Raw genomic sequence first — 23,185 nt, 5'->3', positions numbered from 1 at the left:
TTAAAATGCAGAGAATTCACTCTTTTATTTAAAAATGAGCTCTTGGCCACTGGATTTACATTTTTAAAGCACTTATTTGATGGTCTATGCAGGATCCTTTAAAAAGCAAACTTTGCGGGCAAACAGGTTGAATTCTTCTGAAGTTTTGCTTCATTATTTATAGTTAGTGTTGTATTATGTCAGCAGGGCATTCAAATTCCTGTAGATCAGGATGCTGCCTAAAGAATGTAGTAAATAAACATGTTTAGAATGCCAGACTAAGTTACGTTCCTAAGAGTAATCAGATAGGGAAGAAGAAAACCCAACAGATTTCAAGCTCTTTTTTGTTAATTGCAGTGTATGAACAAGGAGACTGTTCAGTGCACTTATTTGTCATATCATAGCTTCTTTCGACTTCAGAATCACTTGGAAAGCAATGCAGGTTTTCCACTTCAAGACTGGATACTCTTGTTGAGAGTAAGAGTAGGAAAAAATAGTTAATTTGCATATATGATGGTCAACTAGAACGTTGTTCTAAATGCCTTTGTGTGGAAATGGAGTCAACAAAGGTGTTCAGGAGTTCTTTAGTGTTGAGTAGATGAATCTCATGATCCTTTCACATAGTCTGTTTGAGTGTTAGGGGAGTTTCTCATCAAGTGTTACTGGAGAGGGAGATATTGCATGGTTTTCTGTCTACCATGGCCATCCTTGCCGAGTGTGACTGAGTAGCAGTAAAGTACAGCAGCTTTTGGAAAAGTCTGGATTTTTCAAACCATTTCAAAACTGAGTATTTTTGCAACACAGGCTTTTAAAATAAATCCTTAGCTAGCAAGCTTTTTGCATATTTTAGTTTTCCCTATTAACAGCATTCAGCACACCAGTTGTAGTTCTTTCCTTCTTTAAGCTAGTTCTAATTTTCTGTCTTCTCTGATGAAAATGTCTTGATAATTCTGGGGAAGTTGATTATCATTTGTTACACTGTATTCTAGGAGAGTGGGTCTTCCTACTAGATGTCTTTGCACCAAATAAAGATGTTGGGGAGAGAATACCTTAGTGCATGTTTTGTGTTGTAGAGATGCTGCTTTACAATCATCCTCTCTTGAACTCTTCTATTGCCTGTATGTTATTTTCTTATGACTTCTATGTAGATCTTAGTTGATGTCTTGCTCATCTCTTATTGATTACTCAATTAAATTCTTTGCTGAACCCTCCTCAGCTCTGGTACCTGGGCTGCTGAATGCAACTACTAGCTTATGTTCCAAAATTAGCAGCATGAAAGGATGAAACCCCAGGACATCCTTATACTTGTACAAACCTTCCTTTTCACTTCTGTGCACAAACTCAAGCTTTACTGAGTGTACTTCAAAATTCCTCCATCATGCACTTGGCCATTCACCCTGACACACAAATGTGGGAAGGAAAGAAGCTTTCTTTTTAAAGTATATAAAAGTGTCATATCACCACCGTTGCTCTGCTACTGAGGTGCATTATAATGTTGAATAAAACAGTTTTCCTCTTGAAACCTTTTTAGTTCTTTGTTCCCTTCACCTGTGAGCTTGATGGGTAGACTTCTGAACTGCAGGTTTAGGAAACAAGTAGTACTCTCCCTATGGATGGTAAAGTAAAATGCTTTTATATTGAGGGGGGAGAAATAAATAAATAGTTTTTTCCATCTTCTAAAAGGAGAGAGGCAGGGGATTCATCCTGCAGTGGTAAGATGGTATCCACAGAATCCAAACTGCTGCTTTGGGCAGAGGGATGTTGTGCCTGATGGTTCCTCTTCACAGCTCCCAGCTGCAACTTGGGCTGTTTTACATGTTTATGATTTTCACCCACCCCCTTTTCTGTGTGTTTGCTAGAAACCCCAGCTAAAACTTCATGACTGTCTCATTTATTCTTCCACTTTAGTCTCATGAATATTTTTTTTTCTGTGAAAATTGAATCTGATAAGAAGCTATGACTGTATCTTACCCACATGACTGTTATATTTATTTTCTCTCTGCCTTATTATTCAGTAGCTAAAAAAATACTCCATATATATGCCTGCTACAAAAATAAAACTTGACAGCTGATAAGAGTAATGATATCAAAGAGGAAAGATTGAGAACATAGGAGTTTAGGTATTGTATGTCTTATCGATGCTGTGCCTTCCAGCAGTTTCCATGGGGGATATCTGATTCCAAGTGCCTTTATATTATGTATACAAGCTTATGGCAGTGTTATGGACTGTTTGGTTTGGTGTTTTTTTTTAATGAAATCCAATGTGATAGCAAATAGTTTCATGTTAAATTGGCATGTATATTACAGAAAGAAATTTGTACTTGAAACATTATATTTAAAAGCACCTCAAAAGCATTGTAGAAAGTGTTGAATGAGAGGACACTGATACAACAAATGATGCAGTAAAGCAGATGTGTGAAGTAAGAAGATGGTCTGATTAAACAAAAACAGGTGCAATATAAAGCATTAGACATGTCGGAAGTGCTAATGCAGGTGGAATATAGAGAGTGGTGTAATGCACTTGCAAGCTCAGAGGAGGGAAGCCTCAAATGGGAATCAATCTTTAGCTAAAACAGAAGACTGTAAAAAAGACCTATATTCCAGGCTGATGATATTCAAAATGCAGCTCCTTTGTAGGGGAAGTGATAGCAGAGCTGGAGAAGGAGGGCTGGGGTGAGAAGAAAGAAAAGATGCTTGGTAAAAGGTCAAAGAGAACAGAAGTAATTAGGAAGCCTGGAGGACCATTTTGATAATGAATTTCCAGTTGACAGAGAACATAATAAAAATCATGTAGCAGTAGAATAAGTCGTATGTTCTCTGGGCTCTGGTTAACTGCTTCTATGTACAAAGGTCTACAAGGCATGAACAGCATTTTAAAGAGTCTAGTCCATGCCTTCTGAGGTGCTGCAGACTTAGGCAGGCTTGTGGCCCCAGTAAAAACTTACTTTTCGTTTGAGTTAGGGTTAAAAATGTACACCAGAGATTTGAATTGCTGGAAGCAAGTGAAATGGGGGTGATGGACCTGCTTCAGATCTGGGAATTAAAGGGACTTCTTTACAAAGGAAAGTTCTCTAATAATTTGGGATGCTTCTGTGGCCACGTACCTCAAGGAATGACTCAGAGCAGATGAAATGAGGAAGGGAACGGAAATCAGGCAGTGTTAACAACCCCTCCACCTCTGCAGCCTGGTTAGGTGGAAAGGTTGCTTTTCTGTCATTTGTAGATGCTGTGGTCCTCATCTTCCCTGCCAGCGTGAGTTTATTGATTCTCATGTTTGCAAGTATGTTTGCTAACAGGCAAACTTTTGCCAGAAATCACTTTGCAGTGTTACAAGCATCTCCTTAAACCTTTGTTCTATCAAAAGCCAGCTCATTTTGGACGGAATGTGTTTAAGAGATCATTCACATGGGTGGAACAGAGGTGAGTTTGAGGCAAGGATCTGAATCTGCCGTCTGTCTGCAGCCTGGATTTAATACGGGGGAGCTGCATTTTAATTTCACTTACATTAATAAGATAGCAGCCTTTTGTTGCAGCGCCGTTTGTAACATTCTGGCAGATCTGCAGGCAGAGGTTTCTAAATCATTCTGTGAATAAACGAATAGCAGGATTTTTAAGAAGCATTCCAAGAATAGCAGGCAACAAGATAGTAATCTGGCACCCACACATAGATTGCCTGACCCTCTCTCCCCTCAGAAGGAAAGGAAATCGCACTGAATGGGCTGCAAAATGGAAGGTGGGTGTGGCATACTGTTGCACACACATTGCTGAATAACTGCAGCAGATGGGAGCAACTTTGAGGAGGAGGGAGACGGAACGTGCCTCAAACTGCTGCAGAATTAGTGGAAGATGAATGTTTCATAACATGCTGAGTACACGTCTGTGTTCAAACACACAAACAAAACCATCTCACTTCATATCTCCCCTGAGATTACAGTGTGGGGCATGGGCCTGTGGGGGAAGCTTGTCTTTGTCAGCTCTGGGGAAAGGTACCTGAGCACTCCCATGCATAAGAGAGACGGATGTGTTCTGCTGAATTAATGCTGTTCTCCCAGTTACCTCCACTTTATTCTGCACGTAAGTCAAAGCAGCACCGTGATGATTTCATTTGTTCAATTAACATCTAGCATCTACATATGTGGTTGTGGGTGGGAGGAACCCTTGGGTTGCAGATATTCATACAGATGAGAAGGGAGGAATGTATGGAAGATAAAATAGTAGGGGTTTGAGTCATGGTTTGCTGTGATTGCTTCTCTACCTTCTTCCCAGCTATCTGTACCTTTTGGATTACCTGAGTAACTGGGATTTAATTCAGTGTTTTAATAGACTTTTCTTAAAATTCTCCATAGCTGAGATTGGGGATTTTGATGAAACCATAGACCGTGAACACTTAGCGAAGAACAAGTATATACCTCAGCAAGAAGCACTAGAAGACAAAATCATGGAATTCCACCGTAATCACATGTAAGACTTCTTTTCTTTTTTAGTCTTCTTTTAATTTAGTGCAGTTTTATTACTACGTGCTATGTTATATATGCAAAAAAGCATATGCAAAAAGGCAAAAAACTTGTCAAAAAACATCCAAGCCTGTGAATTTCCTGGAAGTTTTGTTGCCTTTCTCCCATCATCATAACAAAATGTTTAAAGAGCAATTGCTTTTGATATTCATTCAAGCATGTCCTTATTTTACAGTCTGTTTCATCCAAAATGCTTCACTGCTGATTCCTTGCATACAGATATGATTGCAAATGATAGCTGATCAGTCAGGCACTTGTGACAATGTGACAATGCACTTTTGGATTTCAAGGACATTGAATGTTGCTTTTTCACGTTTCCATGCTGTATTTAGAGATGGATAAAGAAGAGATTTAATGATAGTTTTGGGAAGAGCAGAGTGTGCTTGCAGAATTGGGGACTTGGGGGGATCAGCACTCAATGTGATGGTGCACATTAGTGACTTGGTCTCCTAAAGTCTTGAGAAAAAAAGTACAATTGTGAAGAAAATTGGAATAAGACATTAAAGGATTTGTTTTTTTGCTATGAAAACACTTCAAGCCCTGAACAGTTTCATTTCAAACTGGAATTGGAGATGAATGTAGGGAGCTCTACTGCAATGATAATCGGAACTTTTGCTTAATTTAGTTGTAAGAAATTTCTTGCTTGTGGGTTTCAAACATTTATGCTAAGATGTTCGTATCTTCTGTTTCACTTCATTTCTGTATTGCGTTCACATTTACAATGAACAACACCTTTACAAACATTCATTTATTTTTATTCCATAGGAATATAATATGTTTCTTCAGTGGAAAAAAATTAGAGTGACTTTTGTTAAAGGTAACAGCTCAAAATCCAAATTTCAGGTGTCTCAGTACTGGAGTGATCGAAATTTCTAGTAGATTCTAAAACTTGTGAATACTTTGGTATTGGTCTGTACTAAGATGAAATATTTTTTTTATCTGATAAATTGCATGGAGGTAGGCAAAACAGTTGGATGTATTAGCCCTGATAGCTCTTAGTCTCTGATAAAATGTCTCTTTATTCACTAGAGGACCTGTAGTTTTCTGTTAATCAGTGTGAATAATTTGAGTGTCTTCTGTTGTGTTTCTCAAGGGGACAGACACCAGCAGAGTCCGATTTCCAGCTTTTGGAGATTGCCCGTCGGCTGGAGATGTATGGAATACGCTTGCATCCAGCCAAGGACAGGGAAGGGACAAAAATCAACCTGGCTGTTGCCAACACAGGCATTCTGGTGTTTCAGGTTAGAGCTGCTTATTATAAAGCAGAGAAATCTCTTAGAGCAATAAGAATCCAAGACCTCAACCATATCAGAAAGGATTTGTTTAAGAAAATATAGGAATTTCCAAATCTTTTCTAGCAATACCTCAAACCTTAAATAGCTCCACTATGTCCTTTACTTCTAGGGACTCATACCTTGTTTGCACACACAGGCTAGAACTCAATCTTCAACTACAGTGCGCTATTCAAAATGCAAACTGATCTGCAGCTCGCAATTTGCAAGTTGGTCATGCTGACACCTTCTGCATAAAGGAGCAAGCAGGTCTTGTAGGCACGGTGCATACTAAATAGTTGTGAAACAGGGACAAATAAGAGACACCTAAAGTACAAGGTGAAGAATACAGGAAGTGAATGCAAGCTCTCTGAGTGTTGCAGTATCCTTGACCTGCTGGAGTCTGCCCAGCAATTGGAGCCTTCAGTCCATTTATTTATTATGGATATAGCTGAGAGAAATTGAAATGTAAAGATCACATTAGAATCATATCAGTATAAAATCAAAATAATGGTTCACTGACAAATGGCTTAAACAGTACCCACTCAGAGTTACTTTGAAGTCTGCCATTTATTAAGAAATCAGTGTATTCTGAGTATTAAAGGAGGTTAATTATGTGATTCTTAGACAGCAGACTGACTTAGAGATCATCACACTGTCACTACTCCTACGTCCGTCTGATGATGGAGCCCAAATCAATGTGAGTTTCTGCCTTCAGCCATGCTCAAGTTGCTGTTCTTCAAAACCTCTGTACTGCACTGCAGGCATGTGTGTCTTGAAGTCTTTACTGAGCAAGTTAATGTAATAAATGTTCTAAAACAATGTCTCTGCTTCTAACCATAAAGATACCTCATCTACAGAGAGGCTGAGAGTGCTGAGGTTGTTCAGCCTGGACTAAAGGTTCTGGGGAGACTACATTCCATTAAAGGAAGCCTACAGGAAAGCTACAAGAAAGAGGGATTCTTTACCATGGAGTGCAGGGATAGGGTTCAGGATAGCAGTTTTAAAGTAAAAGAGTCAATTGAGATTTGAGTTTAGGAGGATGTTCTGTACTCAGAGGGCAAATGAGACTCTGGCACAGGCTGCCCAGAGAAACTGTGTGTGCCCCATCCCTGGAGGTGTTTGAGGCCAGGCTGCATGTGCCCATGGGCAACAGGTCTACTGCAATTTGTCACTGTCCACAGCAAGGGATTGGAACTGAGTGGTTTATATGACCCCTTCCATGGTGATACTGAGGCAAAGGGCTAATGATGCCATCGCTGGGAATAATGGTATTTCAGAGGGATTTCTTTCAGGCTTACTGTTTGTTTTTGTTGAATATATATTTTTAAATGTTTTCTTACATTTTGAAATCAGATAAACTATTTAGATTCCTTTTACTTCAGCTGCAACCTATGAAGAGACAAAATAGGCTGCTCTGCTTTGTACAGCAATACTGGATTCTGTAGTTTCACATCTATCAGCTTACCTAATCCTTCAAACGTGCAAGAGCCTTAAGTGCCTGCTTTCAGTCACACTACTGGGTGCTTATGGTTAAGAACGTATGTTGATGTTTGCAGTACTGGGTAATGAATGAGAAGAAATACCATAATTGCAAATGAAGAGAATAGATGATTAGTATTTGGCAGACTTTTTGTAGTGGTTTGAATTTCTCCATTTGGATCTGTAATGCATAAATTCTGCTGGCTCTGTCCTTTGTAGGGTCACACCAAGATCAATGCCTTCAACTGGGCTAAGGTTCGGAAGCTGAGCTTCAAGAGGAAACGCTTTCTTATTAAACTGCGGCCTGATGTGAATGTAAGTCTGTGTCAGATGTTATTTGATAAATTTCTACTCCCAGATTAAACGTATGTTTTTATCACCTCTTGAGAGTTTATAATTGCTTTTGTTCACTGTTAATGTGTTACTGCATGCATCAAACCAGCATCTCAGATGGGCAACCCAACCAAAGGAAATGTAAACTGAATGTCACAGAGTCTTCTGCTGTCTATGCCTGTGGAGCTATATCATTGGTTCTTAAGTTGTAGCATGCAAACCACCTCTTCACGTGTTACTCTTGAGACCTTTTCTTTATCTCTGTCATACTTGTCAATGAAAGGAGGCTTAAGCAACAGCTCAGATATTGCTAAGCAGGTCACTGATGTCTAAGAGGAACAACAGGGCCTATTAATGCTGGAAGCCAATGAGTTGGGAAAAATCTTTTTTTCTTATTTTTGTAGCATAGAGCTTGCTCCGTTAGTGCATCTCTGTAATGTGTGTTGCTTGTTTGCTCACATTGTGTAATGCTCTCTCAACTTTCAGAGTTCATTCCAGGACACTCTGGAATTCCTTATGGCCAGTCGAGATTTTTGCAAATCCTTCTGGAAGATCTGTGTGGAACATCATGCCTTTTTCAGGCTGTTTGAGGAACCGAAACCAAAGCCCAAACCTGTTCTGTTTTCTAGAGGTTCATCATTTAGGTTCAGGTGAGACCTGCTTTCTTCTTTCCACCTTTGTTAACCTCGTATTTCTAAATCACATCCATATCCTTAATCATCTAGGTGTAAACCCACCATTTTCAGCTCCCCATCTGTAGAGAGTCCTTGGACTCTCTAGGAAAAGATCTTTTCTAGATACCAGGGCAGAGATTTGCATTTTCATTGTGCGGCACTGGGGTAAACCCATCTCTATGCAGTTTAGGAGATGTCTTTTCTCTATGCTTAGTCCCCTGTGCTTGCAAATGGTTTGTATGATATGATAACTTACACTAAGACCAGATCCAACTGCAGTATTGTTAAGTGCGGTAGGAAGGCTTTGAATAGTTAGGTTGTTGGATATTTCACTTCTTGATGTTTTGTTGTTGCTTTCTTTTTGTAGATAGGGTATTGTGCATGTCAGGGGTAAATACCCTTTCTTTTTGTTTGTGAAGCTGATATAAATTGAACAACCAGAAATACTTCCTTTGTTGAGATAACGTTATTGGTACACTATAGCTGCCTTGAGCAGGAACCTTGTAGATATGGCCATTCTAACTATCTTCCCATTTTGTTTCCTACTGGCAAAATAAATGTATAAAGATAGAGAGAACTAAGGTAAACAAGCTATTAATTTTTGAGTTTCTGACAATAAATAGTAAAATGTAGATGTATTCAGCTTATCTCTTGCTTTGGAGAACAGATTTTGCCTACATCTTGCATTCACTCTGAGCTGTGCTGCATACACATATGTGTGGTTACTTTTTCAGGGCTTTCAGTAATACACTTGAAAGCCAATACTGAAGTAACAATTCAGTACCTCGGATTAATAGTATAACCAAATTTTTCTTTCAGTGGCCGGACTCAGAAGCAAGTTCTTGACTATGTTAAAGAAGGAGGGCACAAAAAAGTACAGTTTGAAAGGTAAGAGGAAAATAAATGAGCTACCCAAATATTTTTAATTAAAGCAGCGGTTTCCATTTACTTGTAAGAGCTTAGCATTATTCAAAGTAAAAAATTCCTTCTTTGTTGGTTTGACAGTTTGTCACTTGTATAATATCCTTTTGGTCCTGAATGTTTTGGCAGAGGTTTGCGTAACTAATCTATAGTTTATTTAAAATCAATAGTCTTTAATTTGTTTTTCAGCAGTGTATGCCCTACTTTTACAGGTAAACTTTTCTCATACTGATTTGCACCCTCTTCAGTAAGATGTGATTAATATATGTGAGCAGAGAAGGATTTAAATGGGTTTTAAGTGCACATATTAATCTGAGAATAAAAGAGAAGGCAACAGGAGTAGGTATAAACATCCTCAAAGGAGAGATCTCCAGGGAAGACATCTAACTTTGATAGAGTGCATTCTGTTGGAACTCAGCTTATTTCTAGTGAGCAGAAATTCATGGACAAACTGCCACAAAGATTATGGCAATTTATTGGTAATGACTCATGTTCTGCCGATGGACCATTTTTTGCTTCAGTGCCTCTTTCTTTTCTTACAGCAGTATGTGTCCAACACGTAACACATTTAAGCATTACAGAAGGGAGAATCTGTTTTGGAGCAGACCTTTGTGAATGCTGCTACTCAGAGTTTTTGTTTTCGAGGGGGCATGTCTCTTGATTCCTCTTTGAGGTAAAATTGAAATGGCCTCTTACTGTGATTTTGCTTTTTTCACCAGGAAACACAGCAAGATTCGTTCCATCAGGAGTCTGACAGCACAGCCTTCAGAACAGCAAACAGAGGTGCCAAAACAAGTCAGTGATGTTGACCTGCATCATGCCTTTTATATTACCCACCTCTAATTGTCTTTGGAAACTTTAGGAGCACTTTTAGTTTCTGCTTACTTTCCATTTAAGCGTGAGCTGAGGAACCCTGGCTGTTATGAAATTCAGCTTTTTGATGTGGAATGTGTTCATTTTCACTATGGGACAGAATTGTTTCCAGACAGCAGCACAAGCATAAACACTGAGCTTGTCTGAACTATGCTAATGGCCACCTGAAAAACTGCAATCCACAGTGTCATTGCTGGGGTTCCAAGTTGTTGCAGGTGATTGCACTTGGGAAAATGTAATTATTTTCCATCACTGAGTAGTGTTGGCTGCCCAAGACGAAATATTTTGTTATATTAATATTATATTAATTTCCTCAGAGAAATTTCAGCTGTGGCCCTTTAAGGCATTATCTCTGGTAGATACCAAAAGTATTTGTCTTATGCTAATAGTGACTATATGTTAGGAGTTTGCAAATCCAGTAGAGGTGAAGCTGTAGCAGCTGTGTGTTTCCAGGTCCATCCAGTGGCAGAGCATGTATTTATAATAGCAGACACACAAACCTGCAGATTCATTCATACACATGTGTATTCACGTGCAAATAGGCACACAGACAGCCAGCCATACAGGTGAAAACAAAACAATACTTACACAAACACAAATAGCACTGACAGCCTCAATCATATTCCACTCAGACTGGTCAGGATGAAATTCTGTTAGTGGAAAATATTTATACATGTATACAGTATGGAATCCCTCTAGTTACTGGTCTTAAACATGAGATCTATCCGTTACTGGATCCTGAAATTTCTTCTGTTGATGTTACTTGGACACATAAGCCTCCAAGGCTAACAGCCCTGCTCCACTTGCCACTACTTGGATCTGTACATGTGTACACACACATGCAGTCTTTCTCCAGTAACTCATCTTAGACACTCAGTCTGCCCCATAGCTGAAGCCTGGTTCCCCTGGTTCCCAGCTACCTCGCAGACAAAGACATGAACGTGCAAATGTGCTTGTCCAGTAGCCAGCTGCTCCCAGACTTAGGACATTACCAGCACACAGTCCTTAGGCCACCTTGTCTCTCCAGCAGCTGGCTTGGATGTCCTGGCCTCTCCAGTCCTCATGTTCCCTCTATTTTTCCAGTGCTTGGCCCAGATTTATGGCTGCTCCTATATTTGGTTCTAACTCACTTATCCTACTCACCAACTAGCCCAGTTTGATGATTTCCAGTATTTATGCATTGACCTGCTCATACAACCAATGTGCACATACTTTGGCATCCCAGAGAGACCCAGCCACAAGCTGATGATTCTCCCAGGACAGTCTCCAGAGGAGCTCTGTTTCTCTGAGAAGGTTGTTGGGGTAATTATCCCCTCCTTACCAGTGTTTCTTTGTGCTCATCTGTGCTTTATCACATAACCTTACATGTGGTAGAGCTTAGACAGCAGGTGCAAACTACTAGGTTAATATATTAACTACTAGGTTAATATATTCAATAATGTTACCCAGACTTTCACATTGCTTCCTTTTGATATTCACAAGCTTTTTCATTCCTGCAAATCCAGGAAATTCAGATAATTTAGCCTATTTCAGATATCTTTTAGCATTTTAATATTGCAAAGACAAGCTCAGGTAGCTGGTGCATAGTTACTGGTCAGATGTTGCATATTAGTTTGCAGAAAAGCCAGTCCCTGAACCAGAGGCAGATATGCTCCTGGTTGAATGCATGGTCTTCAAAAGCTCATGTGTGATCTTTTGGGCTTTTTTAGAGTTTGGAATTAGGCCATTCAGGATTTGTCTTTACATGCTTTTTTATCCCTCCAGCTTCAGAGTAGTATAAACAGTTTGATGTTCTCAGTGTTGATGGCTACCTTAGAACATGGAAATACTTGAGATCCTCCTTTGTACATATTGCTGCTGTGTTCTGTCTTCCCTTTCTTTCCTTGTTTAGTTTATGTATTTTCCACCCATCATCTGCTCTGCTCTTCAGAATCAGAGACCTTTTTTTCTTTTTTCCTTCTCATTCATCTTGAAGCTTGGGTCACTTCTGCTTTCAAGAGATTCCTATGTTGTGGAAGGACGTACTGTAAAATTGTAGTGCATAAATTACACCTAGCCTTTTCCCTCTGACTCCCTTCCCTCTCAACCCTCTCTCCCTTTTGTCTACCCCTTCCTTCCCTTTCCTCCTTTGTCTTTCCAGAGCTCCAGCTTTGCCTATGGAGATGACAATGATGCTGCAGCAGTGCAGAGCTGCCAGCAAGGAAAGGAATTGAAAGCTTCAGCGGAAGACACTGGACAGCACAAGAGCCCTTCCTTAAAGAAGAGCCCGAAAGAAATCAGAAAGGTGGATGGAGCTGTGGTGTCAGCAGTGGAGGAGGAAGAGGAGGCTGCTACGGACAGGATGCAGCAGAACAGACCTCAGTCACAGCAACCAAGCACAGGTCCAGCATCCAGGGCTGCTCATGGCAGCAGCTCCTCCATTCCTTTCATTGACTGCAGTGATGTAGATAGCGAGTATGATCTCCTCAGAGGACAAATAACCCGGTCATATTCCCAAACAAATGACAATTATGAGGGTGATTTGACCAGTGGTGCCTATATTCACTATAGAGATGAAAATATTAATAGAACTAGATACAGGGATTCCTCAGCTTCTATAAAATCTTCCCAGTATCTCTCTGAAGAGTACCTTGATGATAACCCAGCTAATCTCTCCTTCTACACTGGGGGAAGCCCCAGGATGCCAAGGCACAGCTCACTGGTTGATGAAATGTTTAGAGGGTCAGGGAGCCGTAGTCCACTGGCCACTCCTTTGCCTCCCAGTAGCAAAGGATCAAGCCCCAACATGAGCCTCAGTAGAGCCGGCTCTCAGGGTTATATCTCAGAAAATGGGCATGACAGCAGGACAAGGACTGGGGAGGAAGACAGCTATGCCAGCAGCTGCCATGGGTATGGCAGATATTCTCCAGGTTCTCAGCGGCCTCATGCACAAAAAATCCTAAATCTCTGCAATAAATCAGCTACAGACCCGTTTATCTTGAGCCAGATATCCTCAACCCCTGGGCAGGAGTATAGATCTGAGAGACATTGCAAAGGGAGTGGGGTGGCTAAGATGTCTTCTCTAGAAGGCAAAGTGATGGCCAATGGTATGCCAGCTGGGGGGCAATCGAAGCAGAGCCCAGTCATACAGTCACTGCATGCCACTGGCGTGATGGATCATATGGCTGCAATCCAGGTGATGGAGGGCTCCACCAGCAGCGGGACAGAATCTAGTGATTCTGACTCAGAAATCATTAACCCCTTCACTCACCCCCTGGTGTTTGGAAATCCCGTTGTGCTGAGTTCCTCTCCTATGCCAAGAAACAAGTACTCCTTTGGAAGCCTTCAGCTTGATGAGGAGGTAGAAGAGGATGTGTCTGTGGGCCTCAGTGATGAAGATGGTGTGCAGGTCTTCAGCTGCTAGGGAGTAGGGACCAGTGGATACAGCAATTGCTCATCAGAGTGATGGCATGTTCTGGGGCTTGTGAGGAGTGGCTGCTATTAAGCTCAGAGCTTGGGCTATTTTACGTATCAGCCAGGTAAAAGAGGTGCTGAAAATGCAATTATAAGGCTAAGTTTCATTTCATCTTAATGGTAATTTATCTGCTCTGAAAGGCAAGAGGGGAGGAAAATTATTACTGATTTAGGTACGTTTGTAAGACTCTATATACTAACTTGTTCTTTGTATGAAGTCGCGTTTGAGGTATATGTTGTAGCTTCTTTGATACTTGACTAGTTATTTTTGCAAAACAAGCAGAAATGATGTCAGATAGGTACACTGTACTCTTGGATATCTAGTACAATTCTTCTTCTCTCTTGTATAAGGAGAGCTATTTAAGAGTGCCTCAGTAAGTTAGGGGGAAAAAAAAGAATAAACTTACAGCCAAATACAAGCAGCTTGATACTCAAGACCAAGTAAAATGCTGGCAAATCTTTTCATAGTAAAAATGCATTTGGTCTGCTCATCTTCATAACCCTTTTTATAATCTTAAGATGAGCTAAGGAACAATGACACTATTGTCTTCTCATTTAGTGAATTCAACAGGCTGATTTGTTGGTGGAGTTTTTGAAGCTCCAAACTCCTCCTTAAGCAGGAAGGAGAGCAAGATGAAAGATAAAACTCAAGCGAAAGAAAAAAACATAGATTGAATCGGCTCTAATTACAAGTGGTATGAATATTATTTGCAAGGCAATCCTTTCTATCTGTTATCAGTGTGGTAGAAAGATTAATTGCAAGAGAGTTGGTCTGTATTTTCCCCCTTCTTCTTTCAGTGGTATTATTCACAGACATCAAAGTTCTGTTGTGGGTGATTTTTGGTGGGAGGTTCAGAGCTGTTGGGGTTTTTTATTATTTCTTTTTTTCTCTTTGATCATGAAAAATCTTTATCTGTACATTCTGTACAGGACCCAATTAGTCTGTCATAGGCTATTCTTTTTAATTTTGCCTCCTCATACATTTTTCATTCCCTGACATAGAGAACGATGGGACTAACAGTGGTTCAGGCTGATCATTTGCAGTAGTGTGGAGTAGCAAGATTCTGTCGCACGTGCAGAAAGACAGACTAAATCCCTGTCAAATTTTTATCACAATCTGTAAGTATCGAGAATTAGGCTGTATCCTATTAAAATGTGTTTCTGGTTTCTCCAATAAAGAAAAGCCAGAGGAAAGGTCTCCTCTATGGAAAATATCAAGCTGTTGTTAGAGCTGGGAGACAAGATGTGCTTTTTATCACTAGCCTTACTTTTAACTTCTACAGATTTTTTTTTTAGGTTTTGTGGGGTTTCTTTTGTGGGGGAAGGGAACAGCACTTACTGTACTGCAGATCACTTGCAGTGATCCACTTCATGCAGTAAATGTATATGTGGATGGTGGATCCACCCAATGATGAACAAGCTACAGGACTTTGTAAATCTAGACAACATACAATTTTTGAGATCATTTTTGCAAATGTAATAAAATAGGAAGTCTTTTCAATTTTTCTAATGCCTTGGTCTATGCACATATTGAGAGTTTAATCTGAGTGAGTGATATTTAAAAAGATGCATTAGTTTGTTTAGACGTGCTTTACTTTTTTGTGGTAAAATATATCTGTGTAAATACAAGTTTTAATCTGCTCGTCTACTTTAAAGTGCTTGTTTTTAAAGATTAGATAACTCATTTTTTAAACAGGAATCATTTTAAAGCATCTCTTCTGACCACGACGTTTTGGCCACGGTCCTTTGTTCCTACAGTTAAAAGCATGACTTTAGAAACAGGGAGATTGCTAATTAGGGGAAAGCTTGCTTGTATATTATTCAAAAAGAAGGTGATTAGTGTTTTGGATTTAGAATAGTGCTAAATAGTTGTGTTGGACTTTGCAATATTTAAGAAGAAGTGTAGATAGTTGAAGCTTGTGCTCACAGATGGTGTGAGCATGGGGAATATGTGCATGAATCTCCTGTTGGTTTTTTCTTTGTGCCTGTACAGCTGAAGAAGGAGTTGTATTATACAGTAAAATAATAGCAGACTGGACATATCCCTTAATTGCTTTGTTAGCCAGTAAAATTAGAGCTCAAGTAATGGGTTTCTCTGACAGGATTTGCAGCCATGTTTCTGGTACTTCACAGGAAAGTGAACAGATTTCATAATGTTTGGATTTAAGTGAACATCAAATTTTCTAAGTGATGTTTACTATTTTGCATCCTTTCAAATACTATTTTCTGGCCTATTTTTCTTGTCTCTCATGCCTACAGAGGTAATGGATATATACAAGAACAGACCTGCTGGTAGCTGGAGTTAGCTTAGTTGCTGATAAAGTATCTCAACAGCTTTTTATTTTTTTCCTTTTGAACACTATCTTCATAAGATAAGGGGTTTTTTTACAACTTTTTTTCTCTCATCTGGCATTTTTTCAATTTTAGATGTTTGTGGTTGTAGTTTTGACATGTGGAATTTTTCCAGTCTGAAGGAATGAAGTTTGTAAATTACATAGGAAGTCGTTTAGGTTAGGATTAAACTTTTTGCAGCATTCTTTATGCTGCTGAAGCTCAGTTTAATATCACTAGACAAGCATTTAATTAAAAACAATCTGTGGTCCAAATACTTCCACCAGACATGTGGTCGACCTCTGGGTGCTTGCCAAGAATGGTAAGCAAGACAGCAATTCTAAGCTGCTGTTTCCACATAGGATCAGGTCCTTCAGAATGCATCTGTCAGTTTGTTTCTGTGGGACAAATATACAGAGACCATGGAGGTGAGAACAGAAGCCTTTGGGGCAAGACTGCAGGTGATGTGAGGGAATTCTTGTGCTGGTTCACAAAATACAGATCAGAAGAGGAGCCTGTCAGTTCAAATTAATCCTTACAGGGCTTGATTGATCTGCATACCCTAATCACTGGCAGTGGTCTGAGCACACCTTTGTAATTCAGTACTCATAGAGTGTCCAGAGACCCTCAGGCAGTTGCTACAAATGAATCACAGCAAGATCTAGCAACAGCTTCTCACCTGAGTAAGTTGTGCTGTGCCATCCCTCTCCTGTCCTTCCAAAGGACACAGAGGTGGCCTGTGGTTGGGCTGTCCAGACTGCCAAGCCAACTCTGTCCACAAATTTGGATGAACATAGTTCCAAAAGCACTTGAGGGCTTTCTCATGAAATAACGTGCAGATGTAGATAGAAATTTAATCTGTGCAACCCTGTTCTTTCTGTGCTGCTTCAAGTACCTGACCACATTTAGTAATTTGCTACAGTGAATGAGAAAAGTCACGTTAGATAACTTTAAGTTTTCTCCGTCCCACCAGCAGTTCTAATCTACTGTGTCCACTTGGGTTCTTCTGGAGTTTCTTCTCCTATCAGCCTTTAGTGGAATCTGGTTTACCTCAGTGATCTGAGATATGAAATTCGGAAATAAATTTCTAGATTTAGGAAAATGTAATAGTGGCAAATTGATGGAGGAGACGGGATCTACACAGGGCAGAGCTTTGAATAGTTGTTATCTGAGTGGACCAGACTGCACTGTTTTGGGCTTAAGTCTGCATTCCCTAGCAAGAATATTCCTTATTCATGGAGAGAGTGGTGTTCTCTGAAGATGATTGATGCCTGCTGCTGCTGTTGTCTCACATCACTTATAGCTTCACATGTACACCCCATTAGCCGTTGCAGTGTACGCTAAATATCAATTATACCAAATCAATACTGTAAGAGAATTTTTCGCTTATGAAAAATCCTGTGTAACTGAAAATTGTTTGTGTTATATTTGCATGTATATTTCATGAGTTATATGGAGTTAGGATCAGTTGGAGTAGATGAATTATCACAGTGAAAGAGTCGCATGTTAATAATATGAAAAATCAAATCAATCTACCAGTTTAAGACTAAAGGGAAGGCAGAATTAGGCAGAATTTTCTCAAGCAGCAGCAGCAGCAATGCTGAACATAATCATCAGAACCCAGCGAAGGGTGAAAAAACAATGTTTTGTGAATTAGTTCCCTAAATGGGGCTTATTAGCCCAGACTGCTTCAGGAGCCATTTTTTTCCTTCCTGAGTATTAGTGTTGCTAGGTTCTGTTTGCACAGGTGTTTGTGGAACAGCTTTTCTTAGTAGGAGTGGTGATATTCATTTCGAAGCAGTACCTTTCATGCCAGAAGTTCCTGTCTGGCCCACTTATCTGGACATGCAATTACTTGATGGAGACTGGAAAAAGTCAAATGGAAAATGGGACAGACGGATCTAAAACCCATTTACAGCTTCTTTACTTCATTTAAAAGCAGAGATGTTTCAAATGGTCTTCAGTCCTACAATGAACACACACACTTCAGAGTCTCCGTAGTCAACTTCTTGAGATTTTCAAGGGTTAGAAGACAAAGGGAAGGAGAAGAATAGGAAATGTTTTACTTGCACTAAAGATCTAGACTTACTTATTTACAGTCCCCTCTGGAATAGCGTGTTCTTTATTATTCATGACTTTAAAGTCCCAGTGGTTTCTCAGGGCACTCAGAGAGCAGGAATTGTGTCAGTTAGTTCAGCTGATGAAGCTGATTTTGAATATTGAAAACCAGTGATTCAGATCTCATCAATATGATTTATATGCAATTAGCTTGAAGTGTGGCTATTTCTGGAGCGGTTCTTCAGCACAAGAAAGATGTCTGGCCCATAAATCGTGCCACACACCATGTTTGTTTAACTAGTCTCATTTGTCATAATGAGGCACCAGGCTGCTGTCAGAGGTGACTTTAGAATGATATTTTAATTGCACCAATTTCACTTCTAATGACTAAAAGTAAATTAATGATGCAAGTTTTCCTCAACTTCCACCTGCGTGTGAAGTACTTGCAGTTGGATGTTGCTTACCTTTGTGGGGTGAGGTTGTGGACTGCCAGAGATCCAGCTGGAAAGGGCAGTGAGTGTGAGGAAAGGAGGATCTATGTTCAGGTGTATGTGAACTGAAGGAAGCCAAAGTCCTTTTCAGTCTTTCGGTAATGTGTATCTCTCTGAGTGATGTAGTTTCTTAAGGCAGCTTCTGTATATTCTAGCATATTTCTATGCTCTCAACATATAGGGGTTCTTCCTGTTCTCCATACCAAATAGGAAAGGCCCTTTGTGTATGAGAGAAAACTGAATTTCTTTGAACGGTGTACATACACCTTTCTTTGTTTGCTGCTGTCAAAGACAGCTGGGAGGAGAACACTCCTTTTGTCAGAAACCCAGCAGATTGTTGCTGTTTCCTACTTGATGATGATGGTTTGGTTGAGCTTTTCTGATCGTAAGTGGCTGATGCAGAACAGTCCCATCAGAAGGTGCCAAAGGTTAGGCTGACATGCAGCTTCTCTTAAATGGGGATGGCACCTGGCTGGCTTCAGGCAAGCTACATCAGGAAAGATTTCTGCTGGTGCTGTCAGGTTCTGGAAGGGAAAGGAATACAAGTTCCAAGACATACAAAAGAGCATAATCTTTCTTACTCTATTTCAATAATTTCTCAACTTGCTGAATTATGCCTAGACAAGGGCATGTATGTTATTATTTATAAGGGAAGCGGCTCATGTGCTGCATGTAGATCCTGAACAAGACCATCTTCTGTGTCATTCCTTACAGTTAGGCTGTTGAGCTGCCATTGGTACTCCTAAATACATAAAAGAACGCTGCTTAAAAATCAAAGGTTCAATATTATATGAAAAAAGAGCCTTGATCGGGTGGCATGTTGCAGTTCTTTAGAGTATTTTTTGTTCTTTTCTGCTTCTGTGGTCTATAGAGAGCGTGTAGAGTAAGCAAGACACTTGTTTTCTGTTGTTTGTTATAAAAAGCAGTGAGCACTTTCTTTTAAATGCTATGAAAGTTGGGAAGCCTGTGTGCCTGGCTGAGCTGTGCACTCGCAGGCGTATTTTCCACAAGCGTGAGTGTAAATAATTATATTAAACAGCGAAGGAGGTAAAGAGCTTAAATTTGCATGATATGAAAGAAAATACTTAGTTTGCTCTAGAATCCTTCGTTTTAAGGTGTAATTTAATTTATGATTTTTTTCTCTGAAGTTTTGGCCCCTGAGAAACATAAAAATCTAAAAGTTTTACTCATAGAAATAAACTGTTAAGGCCAGTAATGTTATAACCGTCAGTGGCTGAATGAAGAGAACTGGAGGAAAATGAATGTTTTCTAATTTGAGAGCTTTTCTGCTGGTTGAAATTAGATTAGATGCTTTCTTTAAGTTTCTCCGAATCTTGTTTTGAGAAGGAAACAGTTTGCCTTTGATTTTTACAGCAAGATCAGAGGTAGGTTTGTGCTGAGTTCAGTGAGCGCTAGTGTTCATGCCTGTTGCTTTTCTGTGAGGCACTTAAAAGCTTCGATTAGCTGAATTCCTTATATTTCCCCTTTCCTGCAAAGAAACTCACCTGAGTTCACTAACAAAAGTTTGTAAGCTTGGCTGTGTTTCACCTATTTGGCCCTTTCCTGATTTCTGTGTGCACATGCATAGCTTTTTTTTTTTTTCTTTTTAAATAAGTAAGTCTCAGTAGTCAAAATTAATCTTTAAAATGGAAAATGCTGGGGACTTCATTCTCATTTTTGTCATTTGTTTAATACCGTTTAAAGAGAAACATCTTTTGTTTCATTGTATGCACTGTTTTGTCAGCATGTACCTCTCTGGGAGAAAAAGCCTTTTCAATGTTCTGTCTTTATCCTCAAAGCATGGTGTATCTTCTGTTCCTTGCATTGTTTGGAGCACTGTCTCAATGTCCTTTTACTGCTGAAATACCTATTTGTATTGGGAGTACCTAATTCCTCTTATTACAGTGATCTTGTCTCATAGAGCACTCCTCATCTCAGAACTGGAGAAAACAACCCCTCCACCCCCAGGCTGTGAGTTTCATGTTGAGATGCAGAAGAGTGGAGGGAGGGGGGAAGAACGTCTTGTTTTCCAGGGCATTGTAGCTCCATTGAGCACGATTGTACTGCCTTTCATTTCTTAATGAAGGCTGCACCTAGCGACGGTTCACTCCACCTGCCATAGCCTGTAAGCAGGATCACTGCAGTCATGGGGAGGTGCCATGTTGAAATGGACAGTATCTGTGGCTTAAGCTTACATAGGGGCTGAATGTATCAAAATATTTTCAGTTTGATTGTAGCACCAGGTCATGTTGATCTAAAGACAAACAAAAGCAAACTAACCATAACCCTGCATACAGTAGGGGATCCTTCTATTCTTCACTCTTATTTTTGTCTGGGAGGATCAAGGCCAGACAAAGGACTGGTGCCCACTGACCCCGTGTTCTTCCCGGGCATTTACTCCTTGTTCTTAAGATCTGAGCATACCCTGATGTAGGCCTCGAGCAGCTACTGTCTGATTTCACACTTACCACTGTCTAATACTGCACTACACCAGTAAAGCATGGGCCTTTACCAACTGGGGAGGATGCTGGCTACTAAAACAACACCAAGCTTAATGAGAATATAAGCATGTCAAGCCATGTAACTGTGTATGCATGGAATTAATTTTCTTTTCCTTTTTTTTTTCCTTTTTTCTTTTTTTTTTTTTTCTTTTTAAGTTTTACCTGTATTGAAGGCTTTTACTCATTCTGACTGGTATTTTGCTGTAAAACTATCACTGATTTAATTGTTCTGTCCATTTGCTGGCTGATGCTTTGTCCTGTATCTGAGGAAACTGGTTCATTGAGGAAGCACACCATTCTCCCAAACCTCTCACTGCCACTCCTGCCATGGGCACATGGCAGAGTTCTGAAGGTGTGAAGTCAGCAAACCCTTCACCTTGCCATGTTCCCTTCATTCCAGGCAGGGTTATTGGTTTTGTGTGACATCGCATCTCTTCCTGAGACGTCTTTTTCTTGCCGTTCCTGCTCAGTTTATGTAGTGCTGCATTCAGGGATGTTTGTACATGAATTTCCAACTGATATGTAACTACTTTTCAAGATCTTTAATTCTAACAAGCTGTATCCAACATTCCTGCTTACTTTGTCTAATGGAGAAGAACAGACTGAAGCACTGGTCCCCCAGAGAGCTGGGGAGAGAGCAGTGGACACTCTACAGTGGACACTCTTCTTAAACTCTTCTCCGATCTAAGGTACTCCAATCATAAGCAAAAAACATGGGAAAACTCTTGCCCATTCTTCTGGAGCTCTGTGCCCCCATGTCATTTTCAATTACCTGTCTTTCTCTGGCCAGACTTTAAGTTAGAAGCTAGAGGTAAGCAACCACTGTGACAATGGAAAGTTAAGCTAACCTCAGCTGTGACTAAAATAGAATCAGTTTTGTCAGATGCTTTCTTATTGAGGAGCTTCAACTGGAGTAGTGCGTTCAGTAATGCAGAGGGGCACCAGCTTAGGTTTCATTTACCAAACTGGAGTGTAGAAGGAATTCTTTCTTCATCAGCTGAAAAGCAGTGATGATGAACGCTTTTTCCCCCTGGTACTGGATATATTTTAAAGCAGTATAGCTCAGCTAGCCCAAGTCTTCTTGGGCACCAAACTCAACACCGATACCTTTGGCTTAATATCTATGTTTAATGGTAGCTTAGAGCAAGGCAGATACTGCTGGTAGGATGAATTGCAGCCACCCAGCCTGCCCCTCTCTTCTTGGGTCTTAAAACAAAGTTCTTAAGCTCAGGAAAAGTATTTAAGCGCCTGTTTAATTCCTTTCGACTCTACCAAGGATATCCTTTTAGTATGTTCTCAAGCCATCTGGAGATAAACATCCTTTTGTATCTGTCTTTTGGTTTATGTCTATATAGAGCTAGCTCCATTATATTTGACAGATGGCCCCCAAGTTGAAGTCTCAATCTAAATAAAAATGACTTGCAGTAAGAGTAAAGAGGATTCTGTGTTACCAGCTGCAAACCTTTCAGGCCTCTAAGGTGCTGAGCAGTCCCGTTTCTTATCTGACAACTGACACATGCTAATAATTTGCTGTCAATCAAGGAGTTCTTTTGGGTAAAATGGGAGGAATTTCAGTACCTTGTAAATAAGATTGGTCTTCCCTTTGCTTCTGTTTGTATTCTGCAGAATGTAGTTGCTGAGCAGGGCCTGTATGGATATACTCTTCTATGGCAGGAGGTCAGATGAAACAAGGAGGAAAAGACCATTCAGTTAATGTAGATTATTTGTCCCTCACCTCCCTAGAGAGGAGAAAATCACTTTGCAGCATTGCCTTGACCCATCAGCATGACACGTGCTGATTGGTGATGGTAGGGAGAAGACCTTCAGTTTTCATTTCTTCGTGATTCATTGACATTCTTACAGCAGAGCAAGTAGTTTTCCCACTTTTTACCAGAACTACATGTAATGTGTTCATCTTTTTGGCCATGTTGGTTGTAATTAGGCCCCAGAATGTGCTAAAGTAACAACATTTTGAGGCCCTTTTTCAGCATAGTCAACTTCTTACACCAAGCTTTAGTTTTCAGTAGTTTGGCATGTTGGTGAATGGGGTCTGATTTCCTGCTTGTAGGGGCTGGTGTTTGAACATGGCTCACATCTGCTTTCACACCAAAAAAGGAGAATGTAGCGTTTCACCTTGCTGCAAAATAGCTCTTTGAGTGGCAGTGATGTATTGGTGTGCAAGTCTGTAATTAGTGAGGGTACACACGATGCTGTGAGCCACCAGGTGCGGTTTCTCTTGATATCTTTATAATACTTTTCTGAAGTCGTGTCTTCCAAGTGTGGATTAGGGAGTCTTTTTAATTC

The 23,185-nt window shown here is 40.1% G+C and overlaps 1 protein-coding gene across 14 annotated transcripts in view; it reads left to right on the top strand.

The window, feature by feature from the left end:
* The window catches only part of FARP1 (FERM, ARH/RhoGEF and pleckstrin domain protein 1), a 195,574-nt gene that overhangs the window by 127,542 nt on the left and 44,847 nt on the right, over positions 1–23,185 (top strand). For 10 of the 14 annotated variants that reach the window (XM_085535944.1, XM_085535943.1, XM_085535942.1 and 7 more), the window contains 7 exons: positions 4,326–4,440; positions 5,587–5,734; positions 7,466–7,561; positions 8,066–8,229; positions 9,073–9,141; positions 9,894–9,969; positions 12,188–12,428. In XM_085535944.1, coding sequence (XP_085392070.1) covers positions 4,326–4,440; positions 5,587–5,734; positions 7,466–7,561; positions 8,066–8,229; positions 9,073–9,141; positions 9,894–9,969; positions 12,188–12,428 — 909 coding nt within the window. The remainder of the gene's footprint in view (positions 1–4,325; positions 4,441–5,586; positions 5,735–7,465; positions 7,562–8,065; positions 8,230–9,072; positions 9,142–9,893; positions 9,970–12,187; positions 12,429–23,185) is intronic. The other 4 variants (XM_085535939.1, XM_015851538.3, XM_085535940.1 and 1 more) reach the window with 1 other exon arrangement.

Source organism: Coturnix japonica, chromosome 1, assembly GCF_054131305.1.
Source record: "Coturnix japonica strain WE chromosome 1, WE-NBRP24, whole genome shotgun sequence".
Taxonomy (NCBI): domain Eukaryota; kingdom Metazoa; phylum Chordata; class Aves; order Galliformes; family Phasianidae; genus Coturnix; species Coturnix japonica.
Note: the sequence above shows the minus strand (reverse complement) of the source record. Positions and strands in the feature narration are given on the sequence as shown.